At 41.5% G+C, this 13553-nt stretch overlaps 1 protein-coding gene and 1 long non-coding RNA gene across 9 annotated transcripts in view; one reads left to right on the forward strand and one right to left on the reverse strand.

The window, feature by feature from the left end:
- GRB10 (growth factor receptor bound protein 10) overlaps nt 1-13553 on the reverse strand; it is a 144412-nt gene that overhangs the window by 80803 nt on the left and 50056 nt on the right. For all 8 annotated transcript variants that reach the window (XR_011724413.1, XR_011724412.1, XR_011724414.1 and 5 more), the window contains one exon: nt 2964-3057. Coding sequence is in view for 3 of the 8 variants with exons in the window: in XM_071736740.1 (XP_071592841.1) it covers nt 2964-3057 (94 nt within the window). In the remaining 5 variants the exon portion in view is untranslated. The remainder of the gene's footprint in view (nt 1-2963; nt 3058-13553) is intronic.
- Nucleotides 6130-8055, forward strand: LOC139792863 (uncharacterized). Its single transcript, XR_011724416.1, has 2 exons — nt 6130-6246; nt 7238-8055. It is a non-coding gene; the product is annotated as an uncharacterized lncRNA (long non-coding RNA).

Here is a 13553-nt window from a genome sequence, read left to right on the forward strand (position 1 = left end):
TCTCCACTTGAATGCTCTTTCTCCAGCTTGTGTTGAAGGGATGCAGATGCCTGGGAGGAAGCTAATCACCATTTTTATAGGCCGTGGAAAGCAGGGTCTGGTTCAGAATTGCAAGTGCTCATACCAAAGCTCTCCCAGTGAAAAGTAAAGGGTTCTAAGTTAATGTTCAACAGGAACTGGCAAATCTGCTGTGCGCACTGAGCAGTGTGGTCAGGTATGAACTGGAAGAGTATACATAAAATAACGTAATAAGAACAGCTGCTCAAAGTTCAGCTGCAGTGTTTCAGGCATAGCACACTAAAAGGAAAAAGGCAGGCAGCACCTAACACATGAAATGTTTCAGGCAGTTCTAATCCTTTCACAATTTCTGCTCCCTTTAAGTATCTATTAAACCAGCCTTGTTAAGCCTATCAGTTTTCCTTAATAAGTCTTGAGAAACATAGGAACAAAAGCTTTAGATCTGCTAGTTGGCACAAGCTGAATTAAGCAAGTAATGCTGTATATAAGTGGAAGCAAAATTTGCTGAAGTCTCTTGAAAAGACGTTTATCACCAGTGTAACCAAGACAGTACCAAACAGATCCATTCCTTCAATGCAGGCAGTGGTCCTTTAAGTTATTTCTGGATACAGGTTTACTCTTAAGTTTTTCAAAGTCAGTGACAGCAAAGCTTTAATAGAAAGTAACAGATAACACTGCTTAGTGCAAGAGTAAAACACCAAAGCAAACAGCTGCCACAGAACTTAAAATCTCACTTTATGTCAATAATCTGGTTTTCTTACTCACTGAGTGACTAACATGACCGCATGGGAGCTAGATCAGACCATGTCACAACTCCTTCTGAAGCTCTCCATGTTACATTTTTCTACGTACTATTCATTAATCAGTTACTGGAATACATGGCCGCTCTTACAATACTTGTACTTTCAAGTTTTTGGTCAAGAATGTGTATTTCATACGCTGTGAAAAAGCGTAGACACCCACAATTAGACAGAACACAACCACAAGACATGACAAAACATCACATCATTTCCATTTTCAAAAGGATACCAAAGCATCAGGTACCATGCCTGCAAGCCACGCTGCTTCCCTTCGCCACTGCAAAAGGGGAGAAGTGCCAGAGCCCAGAGCAGCATCAGAGGCCATCACTGGCATCCTGGGCTCTGTTCTTAATCCTCCCCACTTACGTAACAGAGTTTCCTGGTCACGAGGGGAAGGCAAGATTAATAATGTGCTAAATACCTACTTCAGCAAGAAAAAGATTTCAAAAACACAGGATTTGATTGCTGTCAGGCAGCTGACATATGAAAAAATCCCAAAAATGATTTCTGGGTGCAAAAGTGATCTTGACTTCAGAAACTACTGGGAAAAGCTTTGAAGAGGGTCTTTCTTAATAAACAGGCCTTAAACAGTATGTCCACAAAAAGAATTCCTTTCAAAGATAGCTGCTTCCTAAATTGATTTGTCCAGACATTTGTCTCAAAGTAGCTGAGGCAGAGCCACCCATCAGGTGACACTGTATGGATCCATCTGCAGTACTACAATATTGATGGAGGAAAATGAGGATCTGAAAAGGAAGTATTATTCTATAAGGAAGATGTCAGGCTACAAAGTTAACGTTTACCCAGCAAAATGCAGTAACACCCATCTCTTCAATAAATGTTTATATACTTCACAAAGCAGTGGCTATACATACTCTCACTTGAATGCATGAACTTAGTCCACAAAGGATGAGTTCCCCAAAAAATCCCATGAATAAAGGGGGATGTTTACAAATAATTTCAGCATAAGTCACCTGTATAAATCTGCTTTAGGATTTGCACATCCCAAAGTAGGTGATACTAATGTAGCAGCACCATTCTCATACAAATGAAAAATAGAATTCGTAAGCTATTTTGTAAGCCTGGAAGCATGCCACAGCACACTGCCTGTGCTGCTAGAGTTTTACATAGAATAACATGGCAACCTCTTATCCCAAAAGCAAAGCTTAAAAAAACTGGAAGACTTGGGGTGTGGGGGAGGGAAGTAAATTAAAATACAATCCTCATTACATTCTGGGACTTGTTTGTGAAACTGAAATAGTCTTGAGGATCTACAAGTCATGAAGTTCCAGTCTTGCTGCCCTTGGCAAGCAAAAGAAGTTTGATTCTCAAAGGAAAAGTTAAGCATGTCATATTTGGTAAATACTTTAAGTAATGTGTTCATGATAATTTTGTTTCAATAGCTTTGTGCTGACTGCAATACTATTAGCTGTTGCACTGAAAAAACACATGAAGATGACCTTCAAAGACTTGGTTCCAAATTAAGCCATCACAAACCCTGAGGGGATCACTGGTTAAGACAGCACTCTCTATTATTAATTATTTCTAAGCCAAAAAAATAAAGCTGAACTAAAAAGTCGCTGTTATAATAGTAACTGTCCTTTTTTAGGAATCTGGACATAAATTGGCAAAGAAAGACTTTTAAGATTTATTTTTCAATGTCTAGTTTAGGACTTCCTTTCCCCAAATTAGCTGATTTCTGTCATGTGAAGCAAGAAAACACACTTATCTGTTCTCCTACTGCAAATGCTGATTCAGCGTTCTAAACACTTCCTATAGGAATCAAGGATTTTTCAAATGCAACTTTAACATTAAAAATGTTGAATTCAACTTCAGTACTTCCCTCTACCCCATCCCTGAAACCAGGGGAATATACCTGCCACCCAGGCCAGCAATCCAAGTTCAGGCAACAAGGCTTGAGTTGCTCCACAAGTTCTTTCTCATCATCCACAGCTCACCATACAGTCATGACAAAAAACTCTCAACTCTCCTCCTTCAATCATCCAGAACTTACTTTTGGGGTAGTTTCTTTGTTTGTTTGTAAATGAGAAAGAGGAATAGCAAGATGGAGGCAAAACTATCTCTGTGCATGAAGAACCCAGACTTTTCCCTGAGGAGTCTGGATTCCCAGCCACTTTTCCTCACCTTGGTGATGCAGGGAGATGCGGTTAGGTGGTTCTTGGAAACTTGGTTCCACCAGATCCCGACGACCATGAGCTGAAGTCTGATCTACATTGTCCTAAAAACAGAAGAGCAGAAAAGCTTAGCAAAAGCAGTAATTTTGTATTCCCTGTAAGCTACACTGCCCAGAGGCAAATCACTGATATAAAAAAATAAAAAAGCCCTGCCATGCCTCTGATAGGAGAAACCAACCTCAGAGAGATTATAGGGGAACACGAGTTTATCACAGTGACACAGGTAGCATGAACCCAGAATCAATAAGTATGGTGTTGGCTCATCTGTACTTCTTTTTTTGCATTTCAAACTGGGAAACAGTGTTGTAAAAGCTCTTCCTAGTTTAACAAAAGTTTTTGCTTGCATCGAATTATGTCAAGGCTTAGGGCTTTGTTTTCTTTAATTCCAAGTCTGTGGCTTAGGGGTTTGTAACTAATTAACTGGGCTGAAACAGATTCAGTAGTGAACTACCAAACCTCAAGGGGAATCAGGAGTTCAATGTAGATAAACATCCATGGCTCTGGATGCCAACCTGTATTTTTTTCTTTTTTTTTTCATACTAAAACTCTCACAAGATCAGGTTTCCAGAAGTTTTAACACAGGCCGAATTTGGCTAAGTCTAAAATACCATGGTTTCTCACAGAACTTGCCAAAAAAGAAGACTAAGGAAAACTGAAATAAAAACAAAAAAAATAAGAAAAGCAAGAAAAGTCACACTGAGTTTTAGAAGTATAAGAAGGAAATTCGGAGCAGGTAAACAGCTTTAGAAAGTTGCTATGCCTTTGCATATACCAGGTAAAGGTGGGTATTGAAAAACAGAATCATGAAGTTGACTGCATTAATACATCACTGCCCATAAAGTGTGCTGCAGTCATGTATGTGGCTGTACTCATATACGTGACTGTATACATGTTCCTGCTGTGCCCAAAGTGTGGAATAAATAGAAAATGGCATGAGCTGCATTTATGTCAAAACACAGGAATCACCTTCATAGCAAACGATGTTGCAATTATGGGAAAGCAGTAACACGCACACAGAGAGGAGCAATTCAGCTATGTGCAACCATGAGCTCACAGCCAAACATTATCAGTTTACAGAATATAAGCTAATGTTCAAAACCAGTGGATGTAGTGTTTGTGGATAAGAACTGTACATGCTTGTAAGAGCTATGAAAGTAATTGATTACCCTCTTCTGCAGAGAAAGTCTCTCAAAAAGTAGATGCTTGAGCTTTGATTCCAGTACTCAAGCACTGCCCTTGTGCCTTTACCATCAGGGATCACTTCAGGATCCCACAGGTGTTTGTAAGACAAGAACTACCCACAGTAGTATGACTAAGGGAAGCTTTTACAAGCAAACCACATACATATAAGATACATATGGTATCCACTCTGCCTTCTACTTCCATATTGGCTACTCCCCCTTGTATCTTTTTACACCCTTGCCACTGGTTTCACAACACTGACTTGTTTCATGAGCCACAACACAACCAAGTTAATCCCTCAAATCTGTGCAATTCTTTCATAGGAAGCAAGGAGAAAAAAAAAGAGAAAAAAAAAAAAAAGCCAAAACAGGCTTCCTGTCAGCATGACTGTATTTGTTTCTACTTTCTTGAGACATGGCAATATTTGTTAGCCCTTTCACTGGAACTGAGTATGTGTCAGGAACAAGCTCCTGACTCTTTCAAATCCCTTGCAACTACAGGGTATCACATCCTAATATTATTACCACTTTTGGATTAGTTTTCACTGGATGCATGTAGTTTTCTCTGGGATACCACCCAGCCAGCATTGACCTGGCCCACAACACCTCAGTTTTAAATTTCAGGCAGGAAATTGCAACACAAGAAGACACTGCAGAAAGCTCATACAAAACTAAGAGTCTGCTCCCCAGAAAGTTTAGCACTATTATTTCAAAGGCTCCAAGGACAACAGGGGGCAGGGAGATGCTTATCTAGGAAAAGTTTCAGTCAAAATTTAAAGTTGAATTCAATTGCTCTTCATTATTTCAAAGCCAGTACAGAAGTTGAGAGGCAAACATCACAAGCATGAAAAACAAAGCAGCAGAACATCCTTCCTCCTAGCACAGAGCCTTCCTTGTGCGTTTCCCACCATGCAATTCAACATCATGTATTTTTAGCAGGTAGCTAAAACTCCACTGATGCAGTCTGGCATTAGTTCTGCATCCTAGGACTGAGTCTGGACAACCAATGCATGGTTGTAGTTGCTTTTTGCCTCTCAGCTTGGAAGAGCAACAGGGAACAAGGTGGAACAAAAAAACAGTTCTAAGCTGTTTGTTACACACCTGTGTTTTCAGTCATCCCGAGACACAAAAGTCCCTGGTAGAAGGCAAGATTCCTGCAGTACTATGTAGTAACAGCGGATGAGATATGGCCAACATGCATCTTTTTACCTTTGGTTTCCCACAGAAGTAACACAAACACCTAACTGAGAAGACTTTATTTCAGCCTAAGAGCTGGCTCCAAGGTCTTAAGTCATCAATTAAATCAGAGTTTTTTTAACTAGCAATCGCCAATAATTTACAAGAATAAGATTCAGTCTCTGTGGAATCACCTTAAGATGCTGAGAACTCCAGGCCTTATTTTACAAGGTTTAAGTCAAAGTCATAGTAAAACACATCCAAGTTTTCAGAAGCAGTGGTTTCAATGACTGATGATTGCTGGTGCTGCCTTTGCAAGGTTGACACCCCTGTCTGTCTCCTTAGGTGCTGACACCCCTGTCTGTCTCCTTAGGTGCAAACCCCTTCCCAGAAGGTCCAGAGAGTTCTCCTGCAGCTTGAGCAAAGTTAGGAACCAAAGGTGTCCTGCGAGCACTGAGCACCAACACAACCCCAGGTGCTAAGGTAAAGAGACAGCCGTGCATAAACAAAGCCACACCTGTAAAAGCAATGTGGGCAGCAGAGGAGAAAAGGTAAGGGCGGTGTGATTTAAAGAGCTCAGTGTAGTTTCACATGACCCTCCAGAATCTGTTTGTGTCCGTTGTGCAGGGACAAACAGTGGCACCCGGCCAGCTGCAGCAGAGATCAGACAGACACTGGAACAAGGTTAAAAGAAGGAAGAGGAGGGGGGAGATAAAAAAAAAAAAAAAAAAAAAAAAAAAAAAGTTATGTAATTGTTCTGTGGCAGTGGCCTCCTTGCCAGCCTCCTGCTGGGGGCTGGGGCCTGGGCCCTCTGCAAGGTGGGCACCTCCTCTGGTCCATCACCATCCCCCCACTGCCGCTGCAGCCGGGCTCCTGGTAAGTCATGTGTTTGCTCAAGGTTTTAATCCCCAGCTCTCCCTCCTCTTCCAATAAATGCTCTCAATATGAAATTAAAGCATGTTACTTAACTTACTGTACCATCCAGCTATTGTAGTATTTTTAGAAGCTAGCTGAGCATTAGCCCTCGCTGACTTGTTTGCATGTACTATTTCTCTGTCAGTCAGCATCTGCAACCAAGAATGATTTAATCTACGGACGAGGAAGAGTGCTAGAAGGATCTGAAGCAGTGTTTATTTTTAACAGATGCATTAGCATTTCATATAGCCAAATGCACGGCCATTACAGGTTAAGAGTTCAGCGTCCTTTGCAAACCTACACTGCACGACACAAAATGCAACATGCTCACATCCCATTAAGAGCCAAAGTCCACTCACAGGCAGTGTTATCTCTACATATCAATAACCAGGACAATCTGGATTTATTTTTCAATCTATAACCAAGCCTTTCAAGTTGCACTCCTTCAGCCATGACATACAATGTTTACTGATGTTTGTGCTAGCATGATAAGCATTTCAGTTATCAAAGAAAACACTAAATCTGGTGTTTTAATCAGCAAATCAGACAGCCATATACTACAGCAGTTCTGCTGCCTGCACACATGCTTTTTAATCACTTCTTCAGCTCCAAGAGATACCGTTCCCACCTAGAGTTTAGCTCAGAAGAGTATTTATCAGTATGAGACAGTATTATGAGGCTGACCAGCATGTTGCTACAACTCTATGTCTGTTTCTCTCACTCTTGTTCCTTCAGTAAAGGTTATCTTGTCAGTCATTCAGAATAATCCTACAGGTAAACAGGCCTTAGAGAAGGGAGGAAGCAGATCCAAAAGTGCAAATAATAAACTACCCCCTTCACTTCCTTTCTGCCTCTCTCCTTGCAGAGAAAGGGACCTGACATCAGTAGCTTTCTGTAGAGGTCTGGAAATCCCCCTTTAACTGAAGGCTTCGACTTTTTCTAACTTGGGCAGTCACTGAAGTTTACGAGATGAAGGAGGGCTACAAGTGGCAGCACAGCTTCTCGGAAGCTCCTGGGACCATGGCCAGACCAAGGACGTCCAGACCACCAAGACGACAGTCCCTGGTTTTGGATTTACTGTAGCTGTCTGCAAACCCACACGGCCGTGCCCCTGAACAAAAGGTTCAATTGAGCAAGAGTCACGCATACCCATGCCAGCAGCCCCACAGTGACAAATTAAGATCATGGCATACTTCTGATGTTTGTACACCGTCCAGCACAACAGAAAGTCAGGGCAGACGTGCTGATGGATCCCACTGCAGATACTCCCCAGTTTGCCCAGAGGCATTCCTGCCATGCCAGGAGCTACCTGCCTACCTGGCCGTGCCACCTTATCACACCAAAGCAGATGTCTTCCAACTAGTTAAGTGTAAAGAGAAAATAAGGTCATTTCCTTGAGGCACCTTAGCTTCACTCTGTTCAGGCAATTTCTGTAAAGCAAAATGGAAGTACCTTCTCCTGGTGCAGACCGAGGAAACTAATGCCAAGTGTTCACGTGTTTTTGTTTTAAAAAAAGCAATTATTAAAATACACTGAAGAGGAGATGTCCACTAAGGATGGTGAAAGAATAGGCATAGCTCCAGGCTTCAGCAACAGGAAGGGGACACTGAGAAATCACATTCTCTTTGTATCTGCAACTTGTTGCTCTTAGACAAAGGATGAAGAGGTAGAAGAACATTCCTTTATGTTCCATAACCCAGTACTGCCATTCTTAACACGCCTCTTAACACAACCCTAATCCTTAACATGCAATAAATACATTAGGAAGCATTTCTTCTGAGGACTGTTTCATATGATTCTTCACTTCCCAAGCAGAAGTTTATTTGCATGTAAAAATGCTCCTCCTTTATGACACGATTTTGCAGTCTTGGTTTACTTAAAGCACCAAATGTACATGGAGGAGAAAAGACTCAGTTATGGGTAAGTGCCAAGCAGACAGCTATTCACCTAAGCAAACCTTCCTATAGCTTACTGGTACCCATAGCCATCCAGTTTCTGTTCTGTCACTCAATTTTACTCTTAGCCCTGTGAAGATAAACATGTAGGTTACCAAGGAAGAAATCTACCTGATACATCCAGACCAATATTCAAGCTGTAATCCCAACTCTGCAGTCTAGATCAGTCAGTATGCATCTGGCACTCCTTTCCTAAAAGATCTAAGCCACTGGGCTTCTTAGTGGCTAAATACAGCAGCAGAGTCCCCTACCAGATAGCTGTTTGGTACATTGTATTTTCAGCCTGCTGACACCTCAGAGCTTGACGAAATTTGTCCCAAGTACAATCACGAGGGAAGCTCAGGGCTCCTGGGTTTGTCTGAAGTCACTGATTTGCAAATTATTTCAAGTTTACTCAGGCAGAGTTCTAATTTTTTACTGTCTTCTGCAAGAGATCCAATCACACATTCCCTGGGCCAGTGCTTAACATGTCATAGAAATAAAGAAAAAACAGGCTTTGCACACTAGGCAAAAAACTTTAAAGCGCATTCTCAGACAACCCACATATTACATAATTAAAGACCTGTAACTAGATTTCCTGCCTCTTAACTACAGTCATTTGACTAGGTAAGAGCCAAGTGAAAGGCTCAGTAAGTCAACAGAGTAACCGTGAACCTAGAATTTGAGCATTCCCATTGCTAAGAGAGCTTGTACAAACAAGGGCTTAAAATAAAGCCACTTAGCTTTGTCAAAAGTCAGCCTCTCTCTCCTGAAGTACCAAAGCCACAAACTGCAGGAACCCTTCTGATTTTACAGTACTGGCTGTCAAGACCAAGAGCAATAACTCTAAGGGCCAGGAGCAAACAAGGCCAGCTTGGGATTACAGGAGTAGCAAAGGCAGCAGCACTTTCCTCCCCATGCACTGTGCCACCTCCAATCCTTGGTGCCACAAATCACAGAAAACATGCAACAACCTGGCAGGGAGCACAGACTTGCTGCTATCCACACATTCATACAACCCTTAGCAGACTTACCAGCCCACCACACAACATGTGCAATAGCTACGAGAAACACAGCACACCAAGAACAAGCAAAGAAAAAAACAAAACGAGAGACTGACAGACAAGACAGACCTGCGTCCATGATCTATGTCTCTGCAGCAACAGGGAATTTGTTAAATGAATCGCAGGAATTATATTACGTCCCATGATACAGGGGAAGGCAGGAAGGCTTGCCAGTCTGACCTTGGAGGAACTTCTCCCCCAGCCCCTCTCTGGGTTTCAAGAACCCACTGACCAGAAAATCTTTTGATTCAGCAAAAAAAAACAACCTGAGGGTATGGACCCTCTTGCCAACACCAGACCCTGCAGTGTGTGCCCCCCAAGTCAGCGAAGTGTTTCTTCTCCCACAGAAAACAGGGAAAAAAAAAAAAAAAAAGAAAAAAAAAAAAAAAAAAGAAAAGAGCTTTCTTAAATACAAGGACTGATATAGCTGTATGACATACTGCTGAAGTCGAGCCAGAAAGTTGTTTTTCTGAAGATGTTTCATATTTATTTTAAGGAGTACTACCAGTTATGTAACTCGTCACTACCTGCACTGCAACTGCTTTCAGGTTTTGTTTTGGGGTTTTTATGTTTTCATTGTTTGGTGGGTTTTTTTTTTGGGGGGGGTAGGGGGAGAGGTTTGTTTTGTTGTTTTGTTTTTAACTAAAAGAAATGGCTCTTTGCTTCCCCAGGAAATAAACAAATAAATAAATTTAACCTGGCAAGAGCTAGACCATGATCAGCAACCTCCAAGAGTATCTGGTAGCAGCAGTTTACTCATAAAAGCAATTTACTCCAGTAGATGGGGAGCAGTAATACCATGTTGGCTGACAGCTTCACGTATAAACTTTCACAGCACACATGGACACTACCATTACAGATTCAGCTCTAAGCTGGTCTTTGCTCAACTGGCATAAGCAGAGTTTTCAACATTACTGGACCCAGAGTTTGTCAAGAATAACATCAAATTAAATTTCTCTCACTACCTTAAGTCCTACCTTCGTATAAACCAACTGCTTCTGCAAGAACTTAGCTGTCTCACAGTATTCTGCAGAGAAAAATTGGACAGCATGTTCCACAGTGTTCACTTTTTGGACCAGAATGCCATTTATAATGGTAGCAGAAAATTCAGTGCATCATGGTTGCTGTCTTTTAATCAGCTAGCAAGGAGGGAATCCAACTGACAGGCTTAGAAATGCTAAAAGCTTTGTTCTATTTTTAATGAGACTAAAACCACCATGACTGATAGAGACAGTTTACATAGTTTACAGCTAAAATAAAGTCTTGAAATACAGAAAAGAAACAAATGCACAAGGTTCTTAAGGAAAGCAATCACTTTTTAGAAATGTCTGCAGCTAGGAAGCACTTTAAAAATTGAAGCAGTTACTTTCTGGTAAGACGTCTTTCTGTTTCTTTTTTTTAAAACAGAAGCTAGATTCCTTATTTCTAAAAAAATAACACTGAATAAATGAAGTTTATAATGGGAAATTCTTCACAGAAGAAACCTGCACACTTATAGAGAAATTCTGTTTCTTCTGCTAGCAGCTACATATCCTGATAATGTATCTTAATGTACTTAAATTAAGCTAGCCCTTCCTCTAAAGAAATTCACTCTCACAGGGAAAGGGAAAGCCACTGAAAAAGCTACCAAAATAATAATTTACTGCAAGTTCCAAGCTCTTTGGTTTCAGTCAATAGTGACTTCAAAAATACAGTCCCCCAAAAAATCTGCTTTCTTTGAGAGAGAACTGTATTTACTAATAAGAATGAAATAGAGAAATTAAGTTCTGTTACTCTGAGAAAGTGTAAAGTCAACTAAGGTAGTATGTGATACTCATTTCTGAAGAGGCTTTTCAGTGACATTATGCACCAATCTCTTTTAAATAAATACTTTTTAGACTACACTACTTAAGTTGAGTTAAAAGCAAGGGTTTGATAAACAGCAAATCACATGTGTTACCTGCTATAGTGGATGGTGCTCACACAATCTAAGGGAGAAATGCAACCCATAATGAATTACATTGTTGCTCATAAAACCTTTAGCCTATTCAAGAATCCTTACCGGGGTGATTTCCTGTTTCATCCAAGTCTCCAAAGGGCCTGGTAAGACTATGTTCCTTCCTCATCAGAAGGGTGAAAAGAAATGTAACGGGAATATTTGTACCCAGGTGCTATGGAAAATTTTGGCATGTCAGTCATTTCCTCACACATCTGTCCATTCTGAGAAGGCATATACAGATTTATTTTCGTTTAGCTTCCAATAAAAAAAAAAAAAAAAAGTAAATAAATCTTAAGATGTTCTTCCAAGGGAAGTTGTAACACACAAAAATAAGGGACAGGATATTTGATCCTTCTCAAGCCACTGTAGTCCCCATGCCCAGACCAGTGAAATGCAAGGTATCTTGTCTGTTCTAGTTGGCATCAAATCCACTAGAGCTCCAGTTATAGCAATGCTGCTGGCTAGCTGCTTCCAAGAACACTGGCTTTGGGAGTCAGGTTTTGACAGCACCCTTGCACTAAGCAGACGTGAGCTGCCTTGGACAGTCTGTCTCAGTGCAGGCTCGTGACCTTGGAAGGCTCAATGCTTGAAAAGATGACCTACCTTTGCCAAGCACAAATACAGGTTGGAGAATGGACTGACAACAGCCTTGAGGAAGCACTTGGGGGTGTTGGTCCACAAAAAGCCAAACATGAGCCAGCAATGTGTGCCTGCAGCATGAAAAAGCCAACCCTATCCTGGGCTGCATCAAAAGAAGTGTGGCCGGCAGCAGAAGGTCAAAGGAGGTGATTCTCCACCTCTGCTCCACTCTCCTGAGACCCTACCTGGAGTGCTGTGTTCAGCTCTGGAATCCCCAACACAGGAAGGACATGGAGCTGTTGGAAAGAGACCAGGAGGGACATGAAGATGATCAGAGAGCTGGAGCTCCTCTCCTATGAAGACAGGCTGAGAGAATTGGGGTTGTTCAGACTGGAGAAGAGCAGGCTCCAAGAAGACCTTCCAGACCTTCCAGGGGGCCTATAGGAAAACTGGGTAGGGGATGTAGTAACAGAAGTAATGGTTTTAAGCTGGAAGAGGATAGACTTAGATTAGGAAGAAATTCCTTTAGTGTGAGGGTTGCAAGACACTGGAAAGAGGAAAGTTGTGGATGCCCCCTCCCTGGAAGTGTCCAAGACCAGGCTGGCTGGGGCTTGAGCAACCCAGTCTGGTAGAAGATGCCCCTGGTGTCCCTGCCCATGCAGGGGGCTTGAAACTACATGATCTTTAAGGTCCCTTCCACTTCAAACTATTCTGTGATTCCAGCTGGTGGACTCTGGGATCTGGAACTGCAGCAACACATTTGTGACTCTCATGACAGGAAACGGAAGAGAGGAGGGAAGATGCTACCTATGTTGCAAAAACCACTATTTCCATACAACTGTATTCTCTTTAAAAACAGATATTCAGATCTCTGTGCTTTGGGAACTAGAAATCACAGCCAGATAACCGAAATCACACTGAAGTGTATGCACCCTCATAGCTAAGCAGCCCTGAAAACTTGGTTGATGAAACTCTAACAAAGGAATGAAACAAGCATGAAGTACAAAGCAAAGGAATTTTTCCCAGATGAATGTGGGTCTGCTTTTTTAAAAGTCAACAGAGCTGAAGCCCTTTTGTCTTCTTGATCGATCAGGTTCAAACTGAGGGTTTGAATAGGCTGATAGGTGAAAATGATTCTTCGCAGCCCCTGACTGAGCTGATAAAATAATAATCCTCTCATGGAGCAAGAGCCACTGAGCTCACACACACTGTTAAAATTCACCAGACACCGGTAGGCAAAGTAACTCTCAGATTGCTTATGATATTGTTCTTCAGGTCTTCAAACTGAAAAGCTGATGAATTCCAAGTATCACGTTGAACAACTTCACACAAAACTACTTTACTATCCTTACTTGCTTCAACTCTCAAATGATACAGACCTTATCTATCTAGTTTACAGCCAATTTGCTCAATGCTGCAATTCAGGGTATGCTTGATACCCCTCCCCTTCTTCAAGAATGATCCTTGGCACTAGGTAAGTAATTAACTAGGTCTAGAAATGACCGTCCTGTTTGATCAAACCCATGATCCTCATTACATCAGCCACGCACCTTTCTACGTAGATCAAGAACCATTTACCTATTACATCGTGCAATCTGCCCCAGAACTAATAGCTCACCTGAAACAAGGACATCTGCAGTTCAGGTGAGTTGTTTTTAGTTACATAACAGAACTAAGTCTTTACATATCTCCAGAGGAGCAAGGCTTACCAAG

This window comes from Heliangelus exortis, chromosome 2, assembly GCF_036169615.1.
Source record: "Heliangelus exortis chromosome 2, bHelExo1.hap1, whole genome shotgun sequence".
NCBI classification, from domain to species: domain Eukaryota; kingdom Metazoa; phylum Chordata; class Aves; order Apodiformes; family Trochilidae; genus Heliangelus; species Heliangelus exortis.